Source organism: Salvelinus alpinus, chromosome 1, assembly GCF_045679555.1.
Source record: "Salvelinus alpinus chromosome 1, SLU_Salpinus.1, whole genome shotgun sequence".
In the NCBI taxonomy this organism is placed as follows: domain Eukaryota; kingdom Metazoa; phylum Chordata; class Actinopteri; order Salmoniformes; family Salmonidae; genus Salvelinus; species Salvelinus alpinus.
In genome coordinates this window covers 58,837,866-58,863,750 of record NC_092086.1, presented here as the reverse complement: position 1 = coordinate 58,863,750, position 25,885 = coordinate 58,837,866, and the positions used below count along the sequence as shown (strand labels likewise).

General features: G+C 44.3%; 1 protein-coding gene across 5 annotated transcripts in view; it reads left to right on the top strand.

Moving 5' to 3' along the window:
* The window catches only part of trpm4a (transient receptor potential cation channel, subfamily M, member 4a), a 70,317-nt gene that overhangs the window by 26,607 nt on the left and 17,825 nt on the right, over nt 1-25,885 (top strand). For 2 of the 5 annotated variants that reach the window (XM_071356693.1, XM_071356540.1), the window contains exons 5-19: nt 5,835-6,004; nt 6,593-6,770; nt 16,260-16,324; nt 16,537-16,776; nt 17,669-17,777; nt 17,966-18,084; nt 18,436-18,744; nt 20,319-20,420; nt 21,033-21,161; nt 21,804-21,933; nt 22,178-22,323; nt 24,327-24,439; nt 24,812-24,919; nt 25,054-25,327; nt 25,497-25,612. In XM_071356693.1, coding sequence (XP_071212794.1) covers nt 5,835-6,004; nt 6,593-6,770; nt 16,260-16,324; nt 16,537-16,776; nt 17,669-17,777; nt 17,966-18,084; nt 18,436-18,744; nt 20,319-20,420; nt 21,033-21,161; nt 21,804-21,933; nt 22,178-22,323; nt 24,327-24,439; nt 24,812-24,919; nt 25,054-25,327; nt 25,497-25,612 — 2,308 coding nt within the window. Of the gene's footprint in view, nt 1-1,317; nt 1,817-5,834; nt 6,005-6,546; nt 6,771-16,259; nt 16,325-16,536; nt 16,777-17,668; nt 17,778-17,965; nt 18,085-18,435; nt 18,745-20,318; nt 20,421-21,032; nt 21,162-21,803; nt 21,934-22,177; nt 22,324-24,326; nt 24,440-24,811; nt 24,920-25,053; nt 25,328-25,496; nt 25,613-25,885 lie in introns of those variants that run through there. The other 3 variants (XM_071356774.1, XM_071356617.1, XM_071356854.1) reach the window with 3 other exon arrangements.

Below are 25,885 nucleotides of genomic sequence, written 5' to 3'. Positions count from 1 at the left end.
AAGCTCAATGGGGGACATGTCTGGTGAGTATGCAGGCCATGGAATTGTGTACAGATTCTTGCGACATGGGCACGTACGTGCATTATCATGCTGAAACATGAGGTGATGGCAGCGGATGAATGGCACGATAATGGATCTCGGGATCTCGTCACGGTATCTCTGTGCATTCAAATTGCCATCGAAAAAATGCAAATGTGTTCGTTGTCCATAGCTTATGCCTGCCCATACCATAACCCCACCTCCACCATGGGGCATGCTGTTCACAACGTTGACATCAGCATAGTGCTCGCCTACACGACGCTATCTGCCCGGTACAGTTGAACCTGGGATTCATCCGTGAAGAGCACACTTATCCTCTGCAGCAGAGGTAGCTCTGGGTCTTCCTTTCCTGTGGCGGTCCTCACGAGAGCCAGTTGTATCATAGCGTGCATCAAAGTTCTTGACATTTTACGATTGACTGACCTTATGTCTTAAAGTCATAATGGACTGTAGTTTCTCTTTGCTTATTTGAGCTGTTCTTGCCATAATATGGACTTTGTCTTTTACCAAATAGGACTATCTTCTGTATACCACCCCTACCTTGTCACAACACAACTGATTGGCTCAAACGCATTAAGAAGAAAAGAAATTCCACAAATTAACTTTTAACAAGGCACACCTGTTAATTAAAATACATTCCAGGGGATTACCTCATTAAGTTGGTTGAGAGAATGCCAAGAGTGTGCAAAGCTGTCATCAAGGCAAAGGGTGGCTATTTGAAGAATCTCAAATATATAAAATATATTTTGATTTGTTTAACACTTTGTTAGTTACTGCATGATTCCTTATGTGTTATTTCATACCTTTGATGTCTTCACTATTATTCTACAAGGTAGATAATAGTAAAAATAAAGAAAAACCCTGGAATGAGTAGGTGTGTCCAAACATTTGACTGGTGCTGTATATAAAAAATGACAAAATTGTCACGCCCTGACCTTAGTTCCTTTTTTATGTCTCTATTTTGGTTTGGTCAGGTTGGGGTGGGCATTCTATGTTTTGTTCTATGTTTTGTATTTCTAGGTGTTTGGCCTGGTGTGGTTCTCAATCAGAGGCAGCTGTCTATCGTTGTCTCTGATTGAGAACCATACTTAGGTAGCCTCATTCCCACCTGTACTTGGTGGGTAGTTGTTTTCTGTTTTGTGTATCTCACCTTGCAGAACTGTTTGTTTGTCGCTTTGTTGTTTTTGTTCAAGTGTTCGTATTTATTAAAAGTATTATGAATACTTACCACGCTGCACCTTGGTCCTCTTCTCCTTCTCCCGACAACATTCATTACAGAACTACCCACCACCAAAGGACCAAGCAGCGTGGAAGAATGGACTCCTGGACATGGGAGGAAATCTTGAACGGCAAGGGACCCTGGGCAAAAACGGGGGAGTATCGCCGCCCGAAATCAGAACTGGAGGCAGTGAGAGCTGAGAACCAGCGGTATGAGGGAACACGGCTGGCAAGGAAGCCCGAGAGGCAGCCCCAAAAATGTTTGGCGGAGAGTGTGGCGGAGTCAGGTTGGAGACCTGAGCCCACTCCCCGTGCTTACCGTGGCGAGCATGGGATTGGTCAGGCCCCGTGCTATGGGGTGATGCGCACTGTGTCTCGGCCGAGCATCCACAGGCCGGTGTGCTCGGTGCCAGCATCCCGCATTTGCCGGGTGGAAGCTGGCATCCAGCCAGAACGGGTGGGGCCAGATCTGCGCTCGAGACCGTCAGTGCGCCTCCACGGCCCAGTGTATCCGGTGCCTCGGCCAAGGACAAGGCCTCCTGCATGTCTCCCCAGCCTGGTGAGTCCTGTGCCTGCGCCGAGAATTAACCCTCCTATATGTCTCCCCAGCCTGGTGAGTCCTGTGCCTTCTCCCAGAGCCAGGCCTCCTGTGTGTCTCTCCACTCCAGTGATGATCCATGGCACGAAGCCTCCAGTGATGATCCATGGCACGAAACCTCCAGTGATGATCCATGGCAAGAAGCCACCAGTGATGATCCATGGCACGAAGCCTCCAGTGATGATCCATGGCATGAAGCCTCCAGTGATGATCCATGGCACGACGCCTCCAGAGATGATCCATGGCACGACGCCTCCAGTGATGATCCATGGCACAAAGCCTCCAGTGATGATCCATGGCACAAAGCCTCCAGTGATGATCCATGGCAAGACGCCTCCAGTGATGATCCATGGCACGAGGCCTCCAGTGGTGATCCATGGCACGAGGCCTCCGGTGGTGATCCATGGCACGAGGCCTCCAGTGGTGAAACATGGCACGAAGCCGCCAGAGTCTCCCTCCTGTCCGGAGCTGCCAGAGTCTCCCTCCTGTCCGGAGCAGCCAGAGTCTCCCTCCTGTCCGGAGCAGCCAGAGTCTCCCTCCTGTCCGGAGCAGCCAGAGTCTCCCTCCTGTCCGGAGCAGCCAGAGTCTCCCTCCTGTCCGGAGCAGCCAGAGTCTCCCTCCTGTCCGGAGCAGCCAGAGTCTCCCTCCTGTCCGGAGCAGCCAGAGTCTCCCTCCTGTCCGGAGCAGCCAGAGTCTCCCTCCTGTCTGGGGCCCGCTGCTAGGGTCGGTGGCGAGGGGGGGGGGGGTACTGTCACGCCCTGACCTAAGTTCCTTTTTTATGTCTCTATTTTGGTTTGGTCAGGGCGTGAGTTGGGGTGGGCATTCTATGTTTTGTTCTATGTTTTGTATTTCTAGGTGTTTGGCCTGGTGTGGTTCTCAATCAGAGGCAGCTGTCTATCGTTGTCTCTGATTGAGAACCATACTTAGGTAGCCTCATTCCCACCTGTATTTGGTGGGTAGTAGTTTTCTGTTTTGTGTATTGCACCTTGCAGAACTGTTCATTTGTCGCTTTGTTGTTTTTGTTCAAGTGTTCGTATTTATTAAAAGTATTATGAATACTTACCACGCTGCACCTTGGTCTTCTTCTCCTTCTCCCGACGACATTCGTTACAAAAATAACTGAGGAGGATGGTCCTCCCCTTCCTCCTCTGATATATGTGTATATATATACAGTGGGGAGAACAAGTATTTGATACACTGCCGATTTTGCAGGTTTTCCTACTTACAAAGCATGTAGAGGTCTGTCATTTTTATCATAGGTACACTTCAACTGTGAGAGACGGAATCTAAAACAAAAATCCAGAAAATCACATTGTATGATTTTTAAGTAATTAATTTGCATTTTATTGCATGACATAAGTATTTGATCACCTACCAACCAGTAAGAATTCCGGCTCTCACAGACCTGTTAGTTTTTCTTTAAGAAGCCCTCCTGTTCTCCACTCATTACCTGTATTAACTGCACCTGTTTGAACTCGTTACCTGTATAAAAGACACCTGTCCACACACTCAATCAAACAGACTCCAACCTCTCCACAATGGCCAAGACCAGAGAGCTGTGTAAGGACATCAGGGATAAATTGTAGACCTGTACAAGGCTGGGATGGGCTACAGGACAATAGGCAAGCAGCTTGGTGAGAAGGCAACAACTGTTGGCACAATTATTAGAAAATGGAAGAAGTTCAAGATGACGGTCAATCACCCTCGGTCTGGGGCTCCATGCAAGATCTCACCTCGTGGGGCATCAATGATCATGAGGAATGTGAGGGATCAGCCCAGAACTACACGGCAGGACCTGGTCAATGACCTGAAGAGAGCTGGGACCACAGTCTCAAAGAAAACCATTAGTAACACACTACGCCGTCATGGATTAAAATCCTGCAGCGCACGCAAGGTCCCCCTGCTCAAGCCAGCGCATGTCCAGGCCCGTCTGAAGTTTGCCAATGACCATCTGGATGATCCAGAGGAGGAATGGGAGAAGGTCATGTGGTCTGATGAGACAAAAATAGAGCTTTTTGGTCTAAACTCCACTCGCCGTGTTTGGAGGAAGAAAAAGGATGAGTACAACCCCAAGAACACCATCCCAACCGTGAAGCATGGAGGTGGAAACATCATTCTTTGGGGATGCTTTTCTGCAAAGGGGACAGGACGACTGGACCGTATTGAGGGGAGGATGGATGGGGCCATGTATCGCGAGATCTTGACCAACAACCTCCTTCCCTCAGTAAGAGCATTGAAGATGGGTCGTGGCTGGGTCTTCCAGCATGACAACGACCCGAAACACACAGCCAGGGCAACTAAGGAGTGGCTCCGTAAGAAGCATCTCAAGGTCCTGGAGTGGCCTAGCCAGTCTCCAGACCTGAACCCAATAGAAAATCTTTGGAGGGAGCCGAAAGTCCGTATTGCCCAGCGACAGCCCCGAAACCTGAAGGATCTGGAGAAGGTCTGTATGGAGGAGTGGGCCAAAATCCCTGCTGCAGTGTGTGCAAACCTGGTCAAGAACTACAGGAAACGTATGATCTCTGTAATTGCAAACTAAGGTTTCTGTACCAAATATTAAGTTCTGCTTTTCTGATGTATCAAATACTTATGTCATGCAATAAAATGCAAATTAATTACTTAAAAATCATACAATGTGATTTTCTGGATTTTTGTTTTAGATTCCTTCTCTCACAGTTGAAGTATACCTATGATAAAAATTACAGACCTCTACATGCTTTGTAAGTAGGAAAACCTGCAAAATCGTCAGTGTATCAAATACTTGTTCTCCCCACTGTATATATTCCAGGACTCTGACATTGCTCGCTTTGATACTCTATTACCTTTTGGATTATGAGTGTATTGTTTTGTATTGCTAGGATTACTGCACTGAAACACAAGCATTTCGCTGCACTTGCGATAACATCTGCAAATCTGTATACATGACAAATAAACTTTGATTGATTTGATTTGACACACACACACCCAGGTGTCCTGGGTTTGACGTTGGTCAGGGCGGAACAGGGCACAGGTGAGAATAACGCCCATTCCGTTTCATCTATTTGTTTAATATATCATGAATTCATATATGTGATCCCATTAAGATGAACCACGGAACTGATGATTTTCTGGCAGAAATACTGTACCTAGCCCCATGATCCACTGAGGACAAACAGCATGGTTGTTTTATCGATATTTATATACGATCCTATGACATCAATACATGAGGTATTTACTTTCATGACGTATTGTAGGGACAGAGCGGATCAGGTGTAATTAAAAGTATGTCCGTTCTACCAATCAGTGTTGCATTGCTGTTGTAATTTACCCTCCTTCTCCTCCTCCTCCTCTTCCTTTTCCTTCTCTTCCTCCTCTGGCTGTATGGGTTAAAAGTTTACAGGACACATGACCATCTAGGCCAGACAGTTGTTGATTAAAGCAAGGCAGGGCAATAAGCAGGTTGTCCATAGAGCATAAAGTTAGCAGACACAGCAATGGTAAGATGCCAACCAGTAGAACAGGATATACTTTGAGTAAGTGTAAATAAGTGCATGTAGTTCAGAATTCAAATTAAGTATTTTAAACATCCTTCCTGGGCCTGATTCCAAAACATTATAATTTATTTGATGTCATCTTTCACTGCCAGTTACATATTTTCACAGTGCCCTTGACTCATAACCAACAAGCTTATGTTTCTTATCTGTCTATTGTCCGTTGTATATGATCCTGTTGGTAAGAATGTGGTGTTTGCTATTCCAAGGTTGTGGGTTCAATTCCTGCAGGGGTCACATTTATGCACTCACTGTACTACAAGTTGCTTTGAATAATGACGTCTGCTAAGTGGCATATTATAGTTGTGTCATAAACATTTCTCTCATGCTCTCTCTCACGCCCTCACTTCCCCCTCCCCCCTTTCTCCCCATATCTCTCGCTCCCTCTTTTTTATTTTTTCCCACTCATTCCCTCTTCCTTCTCCCTCTACCTCCCCCCTCTCTCCCAGGGGCGTGGATAGTGACTGGGGGGCTGAGGGAGGGAGTGAGTCATTGTGTTGGGGAAGCAGTGAGGGATCATGCAGCGGCGGCCTCCTCCCTGTCCCAGAAGAAAGTCATCGCTGTGGGCATGGCCCCCTGGGGGTTGGTGCACAACAGACAGCAGCTCATCAACGCACAGGTACATTTACGCACATGCACACACACACAATGTTCAATGTATACAGAATTAAACATGCACGTGACACAGACATAGAAAGACACACACACATAGGAATGCATTGGAACACGCTACTGTACACTGACACCATATACAATTGTAGAATTTTGTTCACTTTCATCTCTCCCCTCTGCCTATTACTCACTTTCCTAATTTATTTCTGTCCCCTTCCTTCTCCTTTTTATCCCTTCTCTCTTTCACTCTATTTCTTTCTCTCTTTCAATAAGATGTCCTTTTACATCGGGAAATTCAAAACCACAGGAAATCAAATTAATAACAACGAGGACTTTTTATTTCACAAGGGATGGGAATCACAATGTCTTCTTCTCTCTCTCTCTCTCTCTCACTATGTCTCTCTCTCTGTTTCTCTCCCTCTCTCTCTACCCTCCTTTCTCTACCCTGATCTCTCTCCCCTCTTCCTTTACCCCTTTTCTCCTCCTCTGATCCCATTCCCTACCCATAATCTCTCTCGCACACCCCCCTCTCTCTCACACATTCTCTAACCCTCCCCCCACACAATCTATCTTTCTCTACGCCTCTCCTCCACAGGGTAGTTTTCCAGCGCGGTATTATGCCCAGAACACATCCCGTGACTCGTGCTGCCTGGATAATAACTACCAGGCCTTCCTGCTGGTGGATGATGGGAGTGTAGGCCGGCGGGGAGGGGAGATGGCCTTCAGGGCCAAGATGGAGGACTACATCTCCCACCAACGCACAGGCATCTGGGGTGAGACACAGCCCAGCTAGCACATAACGTTCTGAGAACCATCTGTTTCTAAGAGCTTGGTGAGAGTGTAGTTGTTCTATGGTTATTTTGCATTCAACCTTCCTACAACTTTCTGGGAATGGTGCAGGATAGTTACTTGGCTTTCAGCACATTTAAGGAACTTGACAAAAAATCTTTATTTTCTTGGTATTTCATTGCTTCATCAGAATGTTTCCTAAAAGCTCAAACATGATTACATTTAATTTCAATTCTAGGAACGTTCTCCAACTGGTTTTACATTGTGAAAGTTCTCGAATAGTTCAAAGAATGTTAAGAAACAATGTTCTTCTGTGGGAATTTCAGTACTTCAGCATAAAGTTTCCTACAGGTTTTCTCATGGTTTGGATTAAAGACATTAAAGACATGTTCTCAAATTGTTCCGATAACGTTAAGAAAAAAGTTTTTCTGTGGGAATTGCAGTACTTCCACAGAACATTCCACACAAGTGCCTATGTGGTTCTATTTAATGTAATATTTTTACTATATTCTGGAAAAAATGTTTTCAGAACGTTCAGAGAATGTAAGGTTCTTGGCAATATTCTGGGAATACTCTCTATATCCTCTATCTTGTTAAATGTGTTCAGGTTTGTTGGTGTTTTGGCCCATTAATTAGCAACACCCGATCTTAATGAGTGTTTCTTTCCTTTGAAATGGGGTCTGTTTGAACAGACTAAAATTAACAGCTTTGTATGCGTAAAAAAACATAGCATGCTAGCTCCATCCTAGTGCTGCAGTCGTCTAATTCCATGGCTAGAGAACAAAAGATCATAGGTTTGAATTTCACTGATGCTCTGTCTCAATAAAAAAAATGGTTGCATGATTAATGCCTACGGAAATTAATTTCCATGTTTCTTATCTGTTCTTGGAGTTTAAAAAAGTTAATCCCAAAAAATCTATCTCTTATTGAAACATTCAGTCATAATTTTAAGGAAGTTGTTCAAAAACCTCCAAATAACCTATAATTTCCATTCACAGAGCGTTAATAAAACCTCCCAAGAAAATGTTCTCAGAACCTCCCTACAACCTAAAAATAAACGTTCCCAGAACAGGCTAAATTGTCACTTCTGTTCTCGGAATGTTTAAAACACGTTTTGGCGGTCAGAAACCTATGGCTTCGTTCCCACAACCAATGTGAAACTAAAAAACATACGTTCCCAAGGAACCAAATGTGATAGCTGTGTGTGCAATAATATTGTTTAACATGATTTTTCAATGACTACCTGATCTCTGTACCCCACACATACAATTATGTGTAAGGTCCCTGTCGAGCAGTGAATTTCAAACACAGATTCAACCACATAGACCAGGGAGGTTTGGAATGCCTCGCAAAGAAGGGCACCTATTGGTAGATGGGTAAAAAAATAAAAAGCACACATTAAATATCCAGTCACTAGATACAGGTGTCCTTCCTAACTTAAATTGCTGGAGAGGAAGGAAACTGCTCAGGGATTTTACCATGAGGCCAATGGTGACTTTAAAAGAGTTACAGAGTTTATTAATGACCGTGATAGGAGAAAACAGGATAGATCATCAACATTCTAGTTACTCCACAATACTAACCTAATTGACAGAGTGAAAAGGAAGCCTGTACAGATACAAATATTCCAAAACACCCATCCTGTTTGCAACAAGGCACTAAAGTAATACTGCAAAAAATGTGTCTGTTTGGGGCAAATCCAATACAACACAGCATGTTCAAGCATAGTGGTGGCTACATCATGGTATGGGTATTCTTGTAATCATTAAGGACTGGGGAGTTTTTCAGGATAAAAACATTTATGAAATACAGCTAATTACAGGCAAAATCCTAGAGGAAAACCTGGCTCAGTCGGCTTTCTACCAGACACTTGAAGATGAATTCACCTTTCAGCAGGAGAATAACCTAAAACACAAGGACAAGGCTTACCAAGAAGACAATGAATGTTCCTGAGGGGCCGAGTTACAGTTTTGACTTAAATCTACCTGAAAATGGTTATCTAGCAATGATCAACAACCAATTTGACAGAGCTTGAAGAACTTTGAAAAGAATAATGGACAAATGTTGCACAATCCTGGTGTGGAAAGCTCTTAGAGACTTACCCAGAAAGAATCACAGCTGTAATCGCTACTCATAGCTGTAAGGTGCTTCTACAAAGTATTGACTCAGGGGAGTGAATACTTATGTAAATGAGATATGCCAAGTGTGCTTGATAAATAGGGAAAATCAGCACACAAGCAATAATGGCATTATAATGAATATACACATCAATATGACAGCAGTCAAAAATAGTCAATTCTCAGTTGGAGCAAGCCCATGTCACATAAACAACGAAAGCTGGTGATTGCGTTGCTGATTTAGTTTTTTACTTGAGATGTAGGGCCTGCTCTCTCACTGATGACATTTTGTGCTGATAATCGGTCTGTAGCATTGTCACCAGCATGTTTTATCCAAACAGTGTTTTCCTTTCATTTGGTGGTGGTGCAAGCACCTGCTCAGTGCGCACCATTCTGTCATTTTTTGCGGTTAGGCCTCGGAGCTGTAGGTTCAAGCTGAGGCTCAGAATCAGAAGAATAATCATCAGAGATGTCATCATGATTTATTTCTTCCCCACCATCTGAGTCATTTTCATTCAGATTTTGTCGCAACGCTAACGCAGCATGTGCATCCATTCGTCTTGGTCTTCTTACCATTGCAAATGATGCACGTTCTCACTGTGTACTCCAAGTAGGCCAGAGTAGACTATAAAACTGTTTGGAGGCTACATATAATTTTGAGATTATAATAGAATAAATCAATACAATAGAATGGCCCTACCCTACATAATAATGCGTATTTCGCTTCCCCTCGCTCATCAACTCAATTCAATTCAATTCAATTTGCTTTATTGGCATGACGTAACAATGTACATATTGCCAAAGCTTACTTTGGATATTTACAACATGAAAATAATAAGAATCAAAGTTGACAACAGTAACAACAATAACCAAGGGTCAAAATAACCATACATTGAACAAAAGCAATAAGCATACATCCAAGGTGGCTTAGCAGTTCAGACGTCTTTTTCTGTTCCGTATTGTTCGTGTCCTGTATATATATATATTTACACCTTTCTTCGCATATCTTTTATCTATTTTATTATCCAAGAACTCAACTACAAAAGCTTTCCTGCAAAAGCTTTCCTGCAACCCGCTTCACCAATTACAAAAAGTATTACTTACCTCAATCTGAAAATCCATCGTGGAAGCTAGCCAGGGGCTAATTCAGAAGCTAGCCTGAAAGCTTAACCAGAAGCTACTCCGATAGCTAGCCAGAAGCTAATCTGTAGCTGCCCCGAAATTAGCCGGTTTGCTGGCTAGCGTTGGTGTTTCAGCTGCCCACGTTTAGTGGTCATCAGCTATTCCTTTAGCTCGATAATCTACCGGCACTTTTGTGCAACGCGACTCGGACCGGAGCATTCCGGGACTCTTTTTTTTTCTCTCAGTTTCCCCGGATTCCAGCCGCAGGCTCTGGACACTTGTACCTTGATTTCGCAGCTAGCTAGCTGCAAACCGTGTGACTATTGGCTTACGTCGACCCCGGAGCAAACTCTAATCATTCTGGAGCTAGCCAGCTGAGGAGTTCCATCACCATCCGGACCCGTTTCTTTTGTTGCTGCTGCAGATACGGAACCCCACCGGGCCTTCACGACTGACTGCCGCGACTGACTGCCGACGTTATCTGCCCGAGGGATTTATCCAACTGGCACCTCCGTCCCGACGTTACCTGAACGCTCATCTGAGGCCCGCTAATCGTTAGCTGTCTTATCGGCTGCTATTTGAACAAGTATATTGGACAACTATTATTATTATTATTATTTATTTATTTTATTTTTTCCTTGGGTCACTATATCTATTTTGCCAATTTGGATTGATCCCCTCTACCACACGGAACCCCACTACACGGAACCCCACTAACCTACCGACGGAAACGCACGAGGTATCTACAAACAGACCTCCATCCTATGCTGCTACCGATAGCCATATACCCGGCCAGCTGTCTGGATCGCCACGACCCCAACCAACCTCTACTCACTGGACCCTTATTGATCACTCGATTAGCATGCCTCTCCTTAATGTAAATATGCCTTGTCCATTGCTGTTCTGGTTAGTGTTTATTGGCTTATTTCACTGTAGAGACTCTAGCCCTGCTCTCTATACCATATCCAACCTCTCAGTTCCACCACCCACATATGCGATGACATCACCTGGTTTCAATGATGTTTCTAGAGACAATATCTCTCTCATCATCACTCAATACCTAGGTTTACCTCCACTGTATTCACATCCTACCATACCTTTGTCTGTACATTATTCCTTTAAACTATTTTATCGCCCCCAGAAACCTCCTTTTACTCTCTGCTCTAGTAGCTCTAGGCGACCAATTCTCATAGCTTTTAGCCGTACCCTTATCCTACTCATCCTCTGTTCCTCTGGTGATGTAGAGGTGAATCCAGGCCCTGCAGTACCTGGCTCCACTCCTATTCCCCAGGCGCTCTCTTTTGATGACTTCTGTAACCGTAATAGCCTTGGCTTCATGCATGTTAACATTAGAAGCCTCCTCCCTAAGTTTGTTTTGTTCACTGCTTTAGCCCACTCTGCCAACCCGGATGTTTTAGCCGTGTCTGAATCCTGGCTTAGAAAGACCACCAAAAATTCAGACATTTTCATCCCCAATTACAAGATTTTCAGACAAGATAGAACGGCCAAAGGGGGCGGTGTTGCAATCTACTGCAAAGACTGCCTGCAGAGTTCTGTTATACTATCCAGGTCTGTTCCCAAACAATTTGAACTTCTACTTTTAAAAATCCACCTCTCTAAAAACAAGTCTCTCACCGTTGCCGCCTGCTATAGACCACCCTCTGCCCCCAGCTGTGCTCTGGACACTATATGTGAACTGATTGCCCCCCATCTATCTTCAGAGCTCGTGCTGCTAGGCGACCTAAATTTGAACATGCTCAACACCCCAGCCACCCTACAATCTAAGCTTGATGCCCTCAATCTCACACAAATTATAAATGAACCTACCAGGTACCACCCCAATTCCGTAAACACGGGTACCCTCATAGATATCATCCTAACAAACTTGCCCTCCAAATACACCTCTGCTGTTTTCAACCAAGATCTCAGCGATCACTGCCTCATTGCCTGCATCCGTAATGGGTCAGCGGTCAAGCGACCTCCACTCATCACTGTCAAACGCTCCCTGAAACACTTCAGCGAGCAGGCCTTTCTAATCGACCTGGCCGGGGTATCCTGGAAGGATATTGATCTCATCCCGTCAGTAGAGGATGCCTGGTCATTTTTTAAAAATGCCTTCCTCACCATCTTGAATAAGCATGCCCCATTCAAGAAATTTAGAACCAGGAACAGATATAGCCCTTGGTTCTCTCCTGACCTGACTGCCCTTAACCAACAGAAAAACATCCTATGGCGTTCTGCATTAGCATCGAACAGCCCCCGTGATATGCAACCTTTCAGGGAAGCCAGAAACCAATATACACAGGCAGTTAGAACAGCCAAGGCTAGCTATTTCAAACAGAAATTTGCTTCCTGCAACACAAATTCAAAAACGTTCTGGGACACCGTAAAGTCCATGGAGAATAAGAACACCTCCTCCCAGCTTCCAACCGCTCTGAAGATAGGAAACACTGTCACCACCGACAAATCCACTATAATTGAGAATTTCAATAAGCATTTTTCTACGGCTGGCCATGCTTTCCACCTGGCTACCCCCACCCCGGACAACAGCACTGCCCTCCCCTCTGCTACTCGCCCAAGCCTTCCCCATTTCTCTTTCTCCCAAATACAGTCAGCTGATGTTCTAAATGAGCTGCAAAATCTGGACCCTTACAAATCAGCCGGGCTAGATAATCTGGACCCTTTCTTTCTAAAACTATCTGCTGAAATTGTTGCCACCCCTATTACTAGCCTCTTCAACCTCTCTTTCGTGTCGTCTGAGATCCCCAAAGATTGGAAAGCAGCTGCGGTTATCCCCCTCTTCAAAGGGGGGGACACCCTTGACCCTAACTGCTACAGACCTATATCTATCCTACCCTGCCTTTCTAAGGTCTTCGAAAGCCAAGTCAACAAACAGATTACCGACCATTTCGAATCCCACCACACCTTCTCCGCAATGCAATCTGGTTTCAGAGCTGGTCATGGGTGCACCTCAGCCACGCTCAAGGTCATAAACGATATCGTAACCGCCATCGATAGGAAACAATACTGTGCAGCCGTATTCATTGACCTGGCCAAGGCCTTTGACTCTGTCAATCACCACATCCTCATTGGCAGACTCGACAGCCTTGGTTTCTCTAATGATTGCCTCGCCTGGTTCACCAACTACTTCTCTGATCGAGTTCAGTGTGTCAAATCGGAGGGTCTGTTGTCCGGGCCTCTGGCAGTCTCTATGGGGGTGCCACAGGGTTCAATTCTTGGACCGACTCTCTTCTCTGTTTACATCAATGATGTCGCTCTTGCTGCTGGTGATTCTCTGATCCACCTCTACGCAGACGACACTATTCTGTATACTTCTGGCCCTTCTTTTGACACTGTGTTAACAACCCTCCAGGCGAGCTTCAATGCCATACAACTCTCCTTCCGTGGCCTCCAACTGCTCTTAAATACAAGTAAAACCAAATGCATGCTCTTCAACCGATCGCTGCCTGCTCCTGCCCGCCTGTCCAACATCACTACTTTGGACGGCTCTGACTTAGAATATGTGGACACCTACAAATACCTAGGTGTCTGGTTAGACTGTAAACTCTCCTTCCAGACTCACATCAAACATCTCCAATCCAAAGTCAAATCTAGAATTGGCTTCCTATTCCGCAACAAAGCATCCTTTACTCATGCTGCCAAACATACCCTTGTAAAACTGACCATCCTACCAATCCTCGACTTCGGTGATGTCATTTACAAAATAGCCTCCAAAACCCTACTCAATAAATTGGATGCAGTCTATCACAGTGCCATCCGTTTTGTCACCAAAGCCCCATATACTACCCACCACTGCGACCTGTACACTCTCGTTGGCTGGCCCTCGCTTCATACTCGTCGCCAAACCCACTGGTTCCAGGTCATCTACAAGACCCTGCTAGGTAAAGTCCCCCCTTATCTCAGCTCGCTGGTCACCATAGCAGCACCTACCTGTAGCACGCGCTCCAGCAGGTATATCTCTCTAGTCACCCCCAAAACCAATTCTTCCTTTGGACGCCTCTCCTTCCAGTTCTCTGCTGCCAATGACTGGAACGAACTACAAAAATCTCTGAAACTGGAAACACCTATCTCCCTCACTAGCTTTAAGCACCAGCTGTCAGAGCAGCTCATAGATTACTGCACCTGTATATAACCCATCTACAATTTAGGCCAAACAACTACCTCTTTACCTACTGTATTTATTTATTAATTTATTTTGCTCCTTTGCACCCCATTATTTCTGTCTCTACTTTGCACTTTCTTCCACTGCAAACCAACCATTCCATTGTTTTTTTAGTTTTTATTTTACTTGCTGTGTTGTACTCACTTCGCCTCCATGGCCTTTTATATTTTTATTTATTTATACATATATTTGTTTGCCTTCACCTCCCTTATCTCACCTCACTTGCTCACATTGTATATAGACTTATTTTTTTTTCACTGTATTATTGACTATATGTTTGTTTTACTCCATGTGTAACTATGTGTTGTTGTATGTGTCGAACTGCTTTGCTTTATCTTGGCCAGGTCGCAATTGTAAATGAGAACGTGTTCTCAATTTGCCTACCTGGTTAAATAAAGGTTAAAAAAAAAATTAAAAAAAAAAAATAAAAAAATACAGTAGAGGACATGTGCAGGTTGATTGGTCTGTCAGACAGTGTCCCTCATTTTATGGCAGGCAGCAACTCACCCATTCTCTCCCTTTCTCCCCATCATGCTTTACATTTATATAATCTGTTGTTAAAAGTGTGAAATTAGTTTCGGTATAGTTTAGGTTCAGTTTCGAAGCAATTACCAAGGCGGTTATCAACTAGACACGGCACCTTCAACTATCAATATTTTAATATTTTATTTTGATGGGCAAGGAGGGCCCGCCTTTGCTAGCGTTTTTTTTTTTTCACCTTTATTTAACCAGGTAGGCTAGTTGAGAACAAGTTCTCATTTACAACTGCGACCTGGCCAAGTAAATACGACTAGGTTAATGTAATTCAGTGACGCTTGTGTAATTTTTTTGTATCGCTAATATTTGGTGGGTTATTTATATATTTCAGTAAGAAAGACTAACATTATCAATGTATAACAATTAATCCAAAGGATGACTTATCGTGAAGTGTTCAATTGTGTTTGTATTTTTTTGTAAGGAAAATACATAGTCTTATATTGGTTCGAATCCATTCTGCATCACATCCGGCCGTGATTGGGAGTCCCATAGGGCGGCGCACAACTGGCTCAGCGTCGTCCGGATTTGGCCGGGGTAGGCCGTCATTGTAAATAAGAATTTGTTCTTAAACTGACTTGCCTAGTTAAATAAAGTTTAAATAAAATAAAAAATATTCTTATATGAGTAGTAAATCATGAAATATTCACACATTGACATTAGTATGATGGACATTCACAATGAGATCAATGACATTCACAATCTGATCACGTTTACATGCACACTAATAATTAGATATTAAACTGATAATGGCATTAGGTCGAGTATGGCATTAGTCCTGTAAACTCCTTACTCTGCTTATCTTATTCGGCGTACGGTCATAATCAAAGTAAGCATAAACCGATACGTCTGGTTCTCTGAGCAATCTTTAGAATTATTGGGGATATGGAAATGCCTCACTCAGAGTTATAGCGATGTATTTGATCTGTGCATGTGCTAGCACGAGCAGCTCAAATTGAATTATTTTGCACGAGTGAAGGGAGTTCGGAAATATTGAAAGTATGCATCTTAGAAATAGTTTTTACATACAAACTTCATATGTCCGAACTCAGAATCAAATATGCTTCACAAAAATAACATGGTTGTTGCTGCGGTAGAACATTTAATTTGATTGCAGATGTTTTGCATTTTTTCTAAGTCCCGTCAGGTAGCCTGATTTCAAATGTGTCGGTGTAAACAGGATTATAAGGGAGATCGTTCTTCTTGCAAGGCATGTAAATGTCAACTCAAACTATTATTAATCTGACTATTCACAATAATCATATTATTGTGTATGTGTATGTAACCTTACTGAATGACTCATTACAAAAAACTTGACAATAATTTGATACATTCGCATTCTTCCATGATGCTTGTGGAAATACATATTCTTATAAATATTCTTATAAGTAGTAAATCATGAAACATTGATGGACATTGACTATGACATCTGATCAATGATTCATGACTTAAAAACTTGATTTTATGGACTTCTCCCATTTGTCCTACACCCCTTCCCTGTACCTGTTGTTTTCCAGGTAGTGGCAGTATAGATGTCCCTGTATTGTGTATGCTCATCTCAGGGGACGCTGCCATGCTGGAGGTAAGCTATGGCAACATCACTATCATCACTATGACGTACTTTACTTTTCATGACATCACTAGGCCTATAGTACATTACTGTGCATGACCAGAACATTCCCGTTATCCCCTCTTTCTCTCTCTCCGTCCCTTTTGAATTTCCCTTTCCCTCTTATCTCTCCTTCTTTCACTTTCTCACACTCTCTTTTCTGCTTTTCGCCCTCTCTCCCTCAGAGGGTGGATCTCTCTCTGAAGAAGGCTACTCCCTGGCTGGTGTTGAATGGTTCTGGTCCAGCGGCGGACCTTATCTGTGAGCTGCTGGATGCACTGTCAGCCATGCCCATGAGCCCCCCCTCTCCCCCGCCAGAGGCTGAGGGGAGCAAGAGCCCCAGTGCGGAGCTGCGCGACAGAGCCCGTGAGAGGGTCCGGAGGCACTTCACTGCCGAGGCAGACCTGGAGAAGCTGGTGGACAGGGTGAGTGGGGGCAGGGTGGGCTGGGATGTGTGTGTGTGTGTGTGTGGACGGGTGTGTGTGTGTGGGTGGGGAGGTGTGTGTGTGTGTGTGTGTGTCAGGGAGATCCTTCAAGATTGACTTCGAAATTGGAGGTATATCTATGCACTGAGGGCGTCAGGAAATGCCTTCAAAACCGGCCAGTAGGGGCAACAGTGAGCACTATTACCATCAAGTAGTCTTGAGTTTTTTTAGGGCATTGTGGCCGGGGATAGCAGATGTGCATAATCCTGGGATAGCAGATGGAAATAATCCCATGACTGTGGATCAGAAGGTTGTGTGTCGATCCCAGTGGTAGGCACTGTTTCTGTTTTAACACAATCCCAAACCTTAACCCTTACCATAACCATTCGGAATGAGTGTCTAAACTTAACCATTAACTTAGAAATGTGACTTCTGGAGAAATGGAATGATACAGAGCAATAGGAGCAAACCAGGGTGTCAAAAACACTTGAATAAATGTTTAATTCTGCAGTGCGACTGTGAGAGCTTGCTGGTGTGTGGATGGGTGTGTATACATGTGTTTGTGTGTGTGTCTGGCCGATGTGAAATGGCCAGCTAGTTAGCGATGCGCTAATAGCGTTCAATTGGTGATATCACCCGCTCAGAGACATAGAAGTAGTTGTTTCCGTTGACTTTTGTGGAGCGATAGGTAACGATGCTTCTGGGGTGGCAGTTGGTGATGAGTTCAGAGGGTCCATGGTTCAAGCCTGGTTTGGATAAGGAGAGGGACGGAAGTACTGCTACGTGTGTGTGTGAGAGAGAAAGCAAGTTTATGTAAGTGAGCACATAACCTTACTCCTTTTCTTTCTTCTTTACCCTTCTCTCTCTATACCTCCCTCCTCTCTCTCACCAGGCTCTGAGTATCTACCAGAACAGAGATCTGATCACAGTGTTCCACGGGGAGCAGGAGAGTCCTGATGATTTTGACACAGTGCTACTGAAGGCTCTCGTCAGAGGTAGGGGTGCGTGTGTGTGTGTGTGTGTGTATGCGCGTGCGTGCATGCATTCTTCCGTCTGCATGTCTATTTGTGTCTGTGCGCGTGTGTGTATGGTGTGTGTGTGTGTGTGTGTGCGTTTGCTATCTGTTGACAGATATGTTCAACATGATCCTGGTCAAACTACTCATTCGTTCTATGTATTTGTCTGTCAGCCAGTAAACGTGTGTCCAGCGATGCCAGGGAGTACACAGAGGAGCTGAAGCTAGCAGTAGCCTGGAACAGGGTGGACATCGCTAAGAGTGAACTCTTCAATGGAGACATCCAATGGCAGGTGAGCTGCTCCTCACGATCACCACTATCACCATTGTTAAACAGCATTTTTTTTTTAATGTTATGTTATTTAGTTGACAGGGCATTTATCAGACTGTATGTTTCCAATATCTCTGTATCGGATAATATTAGGAAAATAATGAACAATACAGAGAAGATAGGCTGCTGGTGAAAGGGAGTTGGAAATCAGAACAATTTAGGAAATGTTCAATTTGTGGAGCGTTTCTTATTTTTATCACTCGGTACGATAGTGATTTCAATTTTGACAGACAGACGGATAGAGAGACAGAGACACACATTTATTTTAGATAGATTGACAAATGGATATGTTTTGAAAAACATCCTCCTGCAGTACGAGGACCTAGAGGATTCCATGACGGACGCGCTGATCAACGACAAGCCCCAGTTCGTGCGTCTCTTCACCGAGAATGGTCTCAACATCCTGGACTACCTGACATACCGGCGTCTGGAGGGCCTGTACCGCTCGCTTTCCGACAGCTCTCTGGCCTACACGCTGCTCCAGCGCCGCCTCACAGAGAGGCAGGGCTTGGCCGGGTCCCTGCCCACCGTCCCCTGCTCTCTGGACGGGGCCTCGCTCTTCAAGAGCCCCATGAGCCCCATATCAGAACCCTGGTCGGCCAAAGAGCTCAGCTTGTATGAGGTGAGGAGGGGTTGCACTTTATTTTATCGTAGTGGCTGCGGATGTGACTTTTACCAGACCTTTTCGTCTCCAGACTAAAGAAGCTTCTGCGCATGTGTGGATCACGTTCTGCGCATGTGTGGATCACGTTCTGCGCACATGTTTATTCTCTACTTTACGCACAGTCTCTGCTCTACTCATAGAGAACAGGCTACTCTGGCAAATGGTGCTTGTTTAATAAAGTTAAATCATAGCTGAATCAAAGTCTGCAAGATCACATAATGATAGTATTCTACGCAACAGAACCTAATATAATGGCATGGTATTATGTTACTGTAAGACAAAAACACCACAGCATTTTCTCTCATGTGGCCAAGACTAAACAGCGTGCACCACTAGGCAAAATACACAGGTAGGCTATGCTACTGTACATATCCCAATGAAACTGTTTGAGATCAAATTATTGGTATGCAGATACAGCATGGATGTTTCACCGGTAAAACTTGAAAAATGATCATTCATGATTGACAGTGAGAAATGTGAAGGGAAGGAGACCACAAAATGTGTGGGTAAAGTAGAGGTCAAGAAATACGTGCAGAACGTGATCCACACATGCACAGAAACTTCCTAATCTTTAGTAGGGAGAAAAAGAGGTCAGTCGGATATACAGCCACATACTTTTTTTAAAGTAAGGATGTGATTAGGTATTTGTGGAGAAATTAAATGGTAAATTGATAAAATAGGGAGGGGGAAAGGGGATGTATGGGGTCACTCACTGTGTGGAGTTGAGGAGCATTTGATCAAACGTTTTTCAACACATGAAAAAATACTATAGTATACTATGGTATAAATACTATAGTATTCACTGTAGTGTCTGGTTTTGCTTTGTCATTATGGGGTATTGTGTGTAGATTGATGAGAAAAAAACATGTAATACATTTTAGAATAAGGCTGTAACGTAACAAAATGTGGAAAAAGGGAAGGGATCTGAATAGTTTCCGAATGCACTGTACTATAGTAATTCATGTAGTGTTTTTCGCTGATTGTAGTATACTGTACTGTAGTATATACTGTAGTGTTTTAGTTTTATTAACTTTGACATAGAAGTGGAGGCTTTCTCCTTGAGGAAACCTAGTGGAGAAATACTAAAATAGCATGTTTTCCATAACCTAAAAGAGCAAATTTTCCATAATCTGAACAGATAGTTCAGCGCTTCTGCTATTTTCTATAACCGGTAGGGAACACAATATATTGTCTATACTTGGCATTTGGTTTCTCACTTATGGTTGGCACAAATTGAGATATGGTGGAGGGGAATGGGCAGGGTATATGCTAATTAAATACGGTAATATTTACTATAGTTAAAAAAGTGTAGTGTTTTTGCGGACCATAGGGTTTTAGCAGACATTACTGTTGTAAATATTCTACAGTATACTACCGTGTGCTACACATGATTGAGGATTTCTACAGTGTGTAGTATAGTATACTACAGTATACTACATCATTCTATCGTAAGTATTGTAGTATTCTATAGTATTTTCTCATGTGGGTAGTCATCTCAGTTCTATGTGACTTCCTCTCGTCTCTCCCTTCAGATGTCAAGGCTTCTATGGGACATCCTGGGAGATGTGTGTCTGCCCTTCTACTACAGTCTTCTCGGTTTGGACCAGAGCACCAGCACCAGGAGAGCACTGAAGGTAGTGGTTGCATTCCAAATGACACTCTCTCCCCTATATAGTGCACTACTTTTGACCAGGGCCCTGGTCAGAAGTAGGGAAAGGGGAAGGGGATACCTAGTCAGATACTCACAACTGAATGCATTCAACTAAAATGTGTCTTGCGCATTTAACCCAACCCCTCTAAATCAGAGAGCTGTGTGGGGCTGCAGTTGTTGTTGGGGGTTAACTGCCTTGCTCATCAGTAGATTTTTCCACTTTGTTGGCTCAGGGATTCAAACCAGCAACCTTTCGGTTATTGGCCCAACGCTCTTAAGTACTAGGGTACCTGCCCAGTAGTGCACTATATAGGGGATATGTGCCATTTAGGAGGCAGCTAGTGTTTGTAGTAGTGTCGCCTCACACCTCTGTTCTACATAGACATGAATTACAAATGCCTTTGTTCTCAATGATACGGCACAGTGATGCAGTGATAGTGTAGACTCCACCAATATAGTTTAATTATCAATGCTACTATGGTGATACCACTGCATTACTGGCCATAGAATGTAACTGTGACTACATCACTCTCTCCCTCTCGTTCACCCCGTCCCCCTCTTTATATCCCTATTCTCCCTCTCTCCTCCCTCTCAGCACATGAATAAGTTGTTGCTGGAGGAGTGTCCGTACAAGGAGCAGCGCTGTCTCTCTCCCTGGGCCTCTCTGTTCATCTGGGCCGTGCTGCAGAACCGCAGCGAGATGGCCGTCTACTTCTGGGAGATGGTAATTTATTAAATCATTATTTAATTTAACCTCGGTTAAGAACAAATTCTTAGTTACAATGACGGCCTACCCCGGCCAAACCCTAACCCAGACGACGCTGCCCTATGGGACTCCCAATCACGGCCGGTTGTGACACAGCCTGGAATCGAACCAGGGTCTGTGTGACGCCTCTAGCACTGAGATGCAGTGCCTTAGGCCACTCGGGAGTGGTCTGACCAGGTGAGTCAGTTAAGAATATATGGGACCAGGCAGCTGTAATGACAGTGATAAACAATGTGCGCACTCAACAATCTAATCTGTAGAAAATAACATAAAGGGAGACTCGGTGAAATGACGTTGCCATGAGCAGCACCGCAGATATTCCGATAAGCATGATGCAAAACTTCTCACACAGTCACACAGAGTATCTGTGCGTGTGCAGGGGTTCGCTTCATGCTGCTTCATGGTAGCTACCGGACCGAAACAGTGGAGTGGTTTAGCCTCGCGCTTCATCGCTCTTAGTTGTTGTGGAAATTGACCCACTACTGCTACTTACCTTGTGCATCTGCGTCATCTCGCTGAGTCTACCTTTAATTTACCAATGTACAATGCTTCTCTCTCTTTCTCTCTCTCTCTCTCTCTCCCTTCCCTCCTCCCCTCCAGACAGGGGAGTCTGTCCTCAGTGCTCTGGCAGGCTGTAAGATGCTGAGGGAGCTGTCTAAGCTGGAGAGTGAGACGGAGACCAAGCTCTCTATGAAGGTGTTGGCCCAGAAGTTTGAGAACTTGGCCCTTGGTGGGTGAGCCTTATCCTGGCTGTGTGTTTGTACTGTGAGGATGTCAATGTAGTGGTTATCAACTCTGTTATGCATACCGTTAGCAGCTTGTATTTTCTGAGTGAAGGTTACCCCAAAATGCCTTGTAGCAGTTCCGCATCAGACCACAAGGGACCACCTGTTCTGAAAGTCTGCTGGATGGCATCCCAGTCTGGGACCATTTGCAATACTTTCACACCTTTAACCCTTTAATCATCTCTCTAGACGTGTTCAGTGAGTGCTACCAGAGCAGTGAAAGACGCTCCTTCACCCTCCTTATAAGGAAGTCTCCGGTGTGGGGCGGAGCTACCTGTCTGCAGATGGCTACTGCAGCTGACGCTCGCCTCTTCTTCAGCCATGACGGCGTGCAGGTCCGTACTAAACCCAGGGGTCAGGGGTCAAGGTGTGTGCGTGTGTAGCTGAATCCCTTCCCCTCGCCCCTCTGTCTTCCATTTGCGCATTCACACACGCCTCCTCCATATGCACACAGCAAATTCTTCAGTAAAAAAAAGAGGCTTAGTTGTTGCATTCATTCATTTTCAGTTCTATGGACTTCACCAAGTGAGATCCTAATCGAATATGTTATCATAAAGTAGGCCTTATTTTGAGGGCCTAGTTTTACACTAATTTAGGGGCCTGAAACTCATACACATCACTTTGAACCAAAACCACACCTGTCATTATCACATTTCCCAGCATCCTCTGTGCAGGTTGATTTTTAGAATTGTTTGTTTCAATATGTAAACTACCGTTCAAAAGTTTGGGGTCACTTAGAAATGTCCTTGTTTTTGAAAGGAAATACAATTTTGGGTCCATTAAAATAACATCAAATTGATCAGAAATACAGTGTAGACATTGTTAATGTTGTAAATTACTATTGTAGCTGGAAACGGCTGATTTTTTATGTAATATCTACATAGGTGTACAGAGGCCCATTATCAGCAACCATCACTCCTGTGTTCCAATGACACGTTGTGTTACCTAATCCAAGTTTATAATTTTAAAAGGCTAATTGATCATTAGAAAACCCTTTTGCAATTATGTTAGCACAGCTGAAAACTGTTGTGCTAATTAAAGAAGCAATAAAACTGGCCTTTTTTAGACTAGTTGAGTATCTGGAGCATCATCATTTGTGTGTTTGATTACAGGCTCATAATGGCTAGAAACAAAGAACTTCTGAAACTCGTCAGTCTATTCTTGTTCTGAGAAATGAAGGCTATTTCTTGCGAGAAATTGCCAAGAAACTGAAGATATGGTACAACGCTGTGTACTACTCCCTTCACAGAACAGAGCAAGCTGGCTCTAACCAGATTAGAAAGAGGAGTGGGAGGCCCAGGTGCACAACTCAGCAAGAGGACAAGTGCATTAGAGTGTATAGTTTTAGAAATAAACGCTTCACAAGTCCTCAACTGGCAGCTTCATTAAATAGTACCCGCAAAACACCAGTCTCAACGTCAACAGTGAAGAGGTGACTCCGGGATGCTGGCCTTCAAGGCAGAGTTGCAAAGAAAAAGCCATATCTCAGACTGGCCAATAAAAATAAAATATTAAGATGGGCAAAAGAACACAGACACTGGACAGAGGAACTCTGCCTAGAAGGCCAGCATCCTGGAGTCGCCTCTTCAAGGACATTTCTAAGTGACCCCAGACTTTTGAACGGTAGTGTATGTTTGTGCTTGTACATTGATTTATTGAGTAATTAATTAATCTTATGCTACTGAAATATAAATTACATTTTCTAAATTAATACCATATGTTACTTGGACTTATTGCACCCATTACTGAAATTGGTTGTTCCAATTTAGATGCTTTAGGTTGTCTCATAGCTTAGTCTTCCTTACCTTTGCAGTCATTCTGAATACAGGTTGCGGGTGATTAAAAATGCCAGATATTGGCTATCCCCACATTGGCTGGATTCCAATAGAAATGTTACATCACCTTGCAAGAGAATCTCGTTTCTCATGGTCTGAGAGTCCTTTAGGTGCATTTTGGCAAACTCCAAGTGGGCTGTCATGTGCCTTTTACTGAGGAGTGGTTTCCGTCTGGCCACTCTACCATAAAGGCCTAATTGGTGGAGTGCTGCAGAGATGGTTGCCCTTCTTGAAGGTTCTCCCATCTCTACAGAGGAACTCTAGAGCTCTGTCAGAGCTTTATCTGAGAGGAACTGTATTTTAGGAAGTGGCAATGCTGTTGCTATGGCGTCTCAAGAGGGACAAACAGTAATATTGCCTATTTTTTCAAAATTTTCAAGCGAAGGTCTTTTAAGGCAGTATGTGAAGCACAGACGTTCGCTTTGCCTAGCCAAGTTCTGCTAAGAGGAAACTGAACCTAGTTTGCAGAGCCTTAACTCTGCTTCTACCTCTTCCTCTGGCAGTCTCTGCTGTCTCAGATATGGTGGGGAGACATGGAGAGGAGCACGAAGGTCTGGAAACTGGTCCTCGCTTTCTTCTTACCCCCCCTCATCTACACCAACCTCATCACTTTCAGGTTAGTGGCTACCTGTGTCTGTCTGACAATTTCCAATCCATTAAGCTTTCCTTATGTTCCTTATGCAGTGCGTACATAGAAATAATTGGAATAATACGGAAAAGATTGACCGGCGCTGAAGGGAAAAAAGTTGATTCGGGAAAATGTCCAATACGTGATGCGCTGCTTATTTTCTTCACTCGGTACGATAGTATCATTCTAAATTTCTGCTTTTTCACTATCAGCCAATCTTCTCTTGTATCAATCCAATTTTCAATATGTGGAATGTTAGAGAAATTGGAAGGATACAGAGAAGATGGTGATGAAGGAAAGTGTCCTCACTCTGCGCCTCTGTCTGTCAGTCGGTCAGGTCTCTCTCTCTCTCTCTTTCAGGGAACAGGAGGAGGAGGGGAAGTCGGAGGAGGTGACTCATGGTCGGAACACAGACAGTCTGGATGGAGGAGATGCCACTGTGTTTTCTCTCGCCGACATCATGCAAACGTAAACATGCGCGCACGCATGCACGCACACACACACCACACACACACACACACACACACACACACACACACACACACACACACACACACACACACACACACACACACTAATTATTCTCATTATTTTCCTCACAGGGAAGAGGATGCTGAGGAATATGCTGCTTTAAGGGCCAAACTGAAAGGTGCCTCCAATCCCAAGAGGCCCTTCATACTGCTGCGCTGGAGGGAGTTCTGGTTTGCGCCCGTCACCTCGTTCCTGGGCAACGTGCTGATGTACTTCCTGTTCCTCTCCCTGTTTGCTTACATCCTATTGGTGGACTTCAAGCCCCCGCCCCCTCACGGCCCGTCCACCTTAGAGTTTGTTCTCTACTTCTGGGTCTTCACCATGGTCTGTGAGGAGATTCGACAGGTAGGACGCATCATACGAACACACACACACACACACACACACACACACACACACACACACACACACACACACACACACACACACACACACACACACACACACACACACACACACACAATTGACAGGTAAGAACATATAAATTCATATTAATGACCATCCTCTCTCGCAGACGTTCTTTGTGGGCAGCAACACTATATATCAGAGGATGAGTCTCTACATCCAGGACATGTGGAATAAGTGTGACATCTTGGCTATCTCACTCTTTGCCCTGGGCATGTGCTGCAGGTGTGTATATTTCATATTTATATGTGTATATGTGTCTGTGTGTTGATGTATATGGACTGTACACTCAGTGGCCAGTTTATTAGGTTACACCCATCTAGTATCGGGTCGCACCCCCTTTTGCCTTAGACAACCTGAATTATTCAGGGCATGGCGTTCAATCATTGCTCAGTTGGCATCAAGGGATGTAACGTGTGCCAGAAAAACATTCGCCACACCAGTACACCGCCGCCACCAGCCTGTACCGCTGACACCAGGCAAGATTGGGCCATGAAC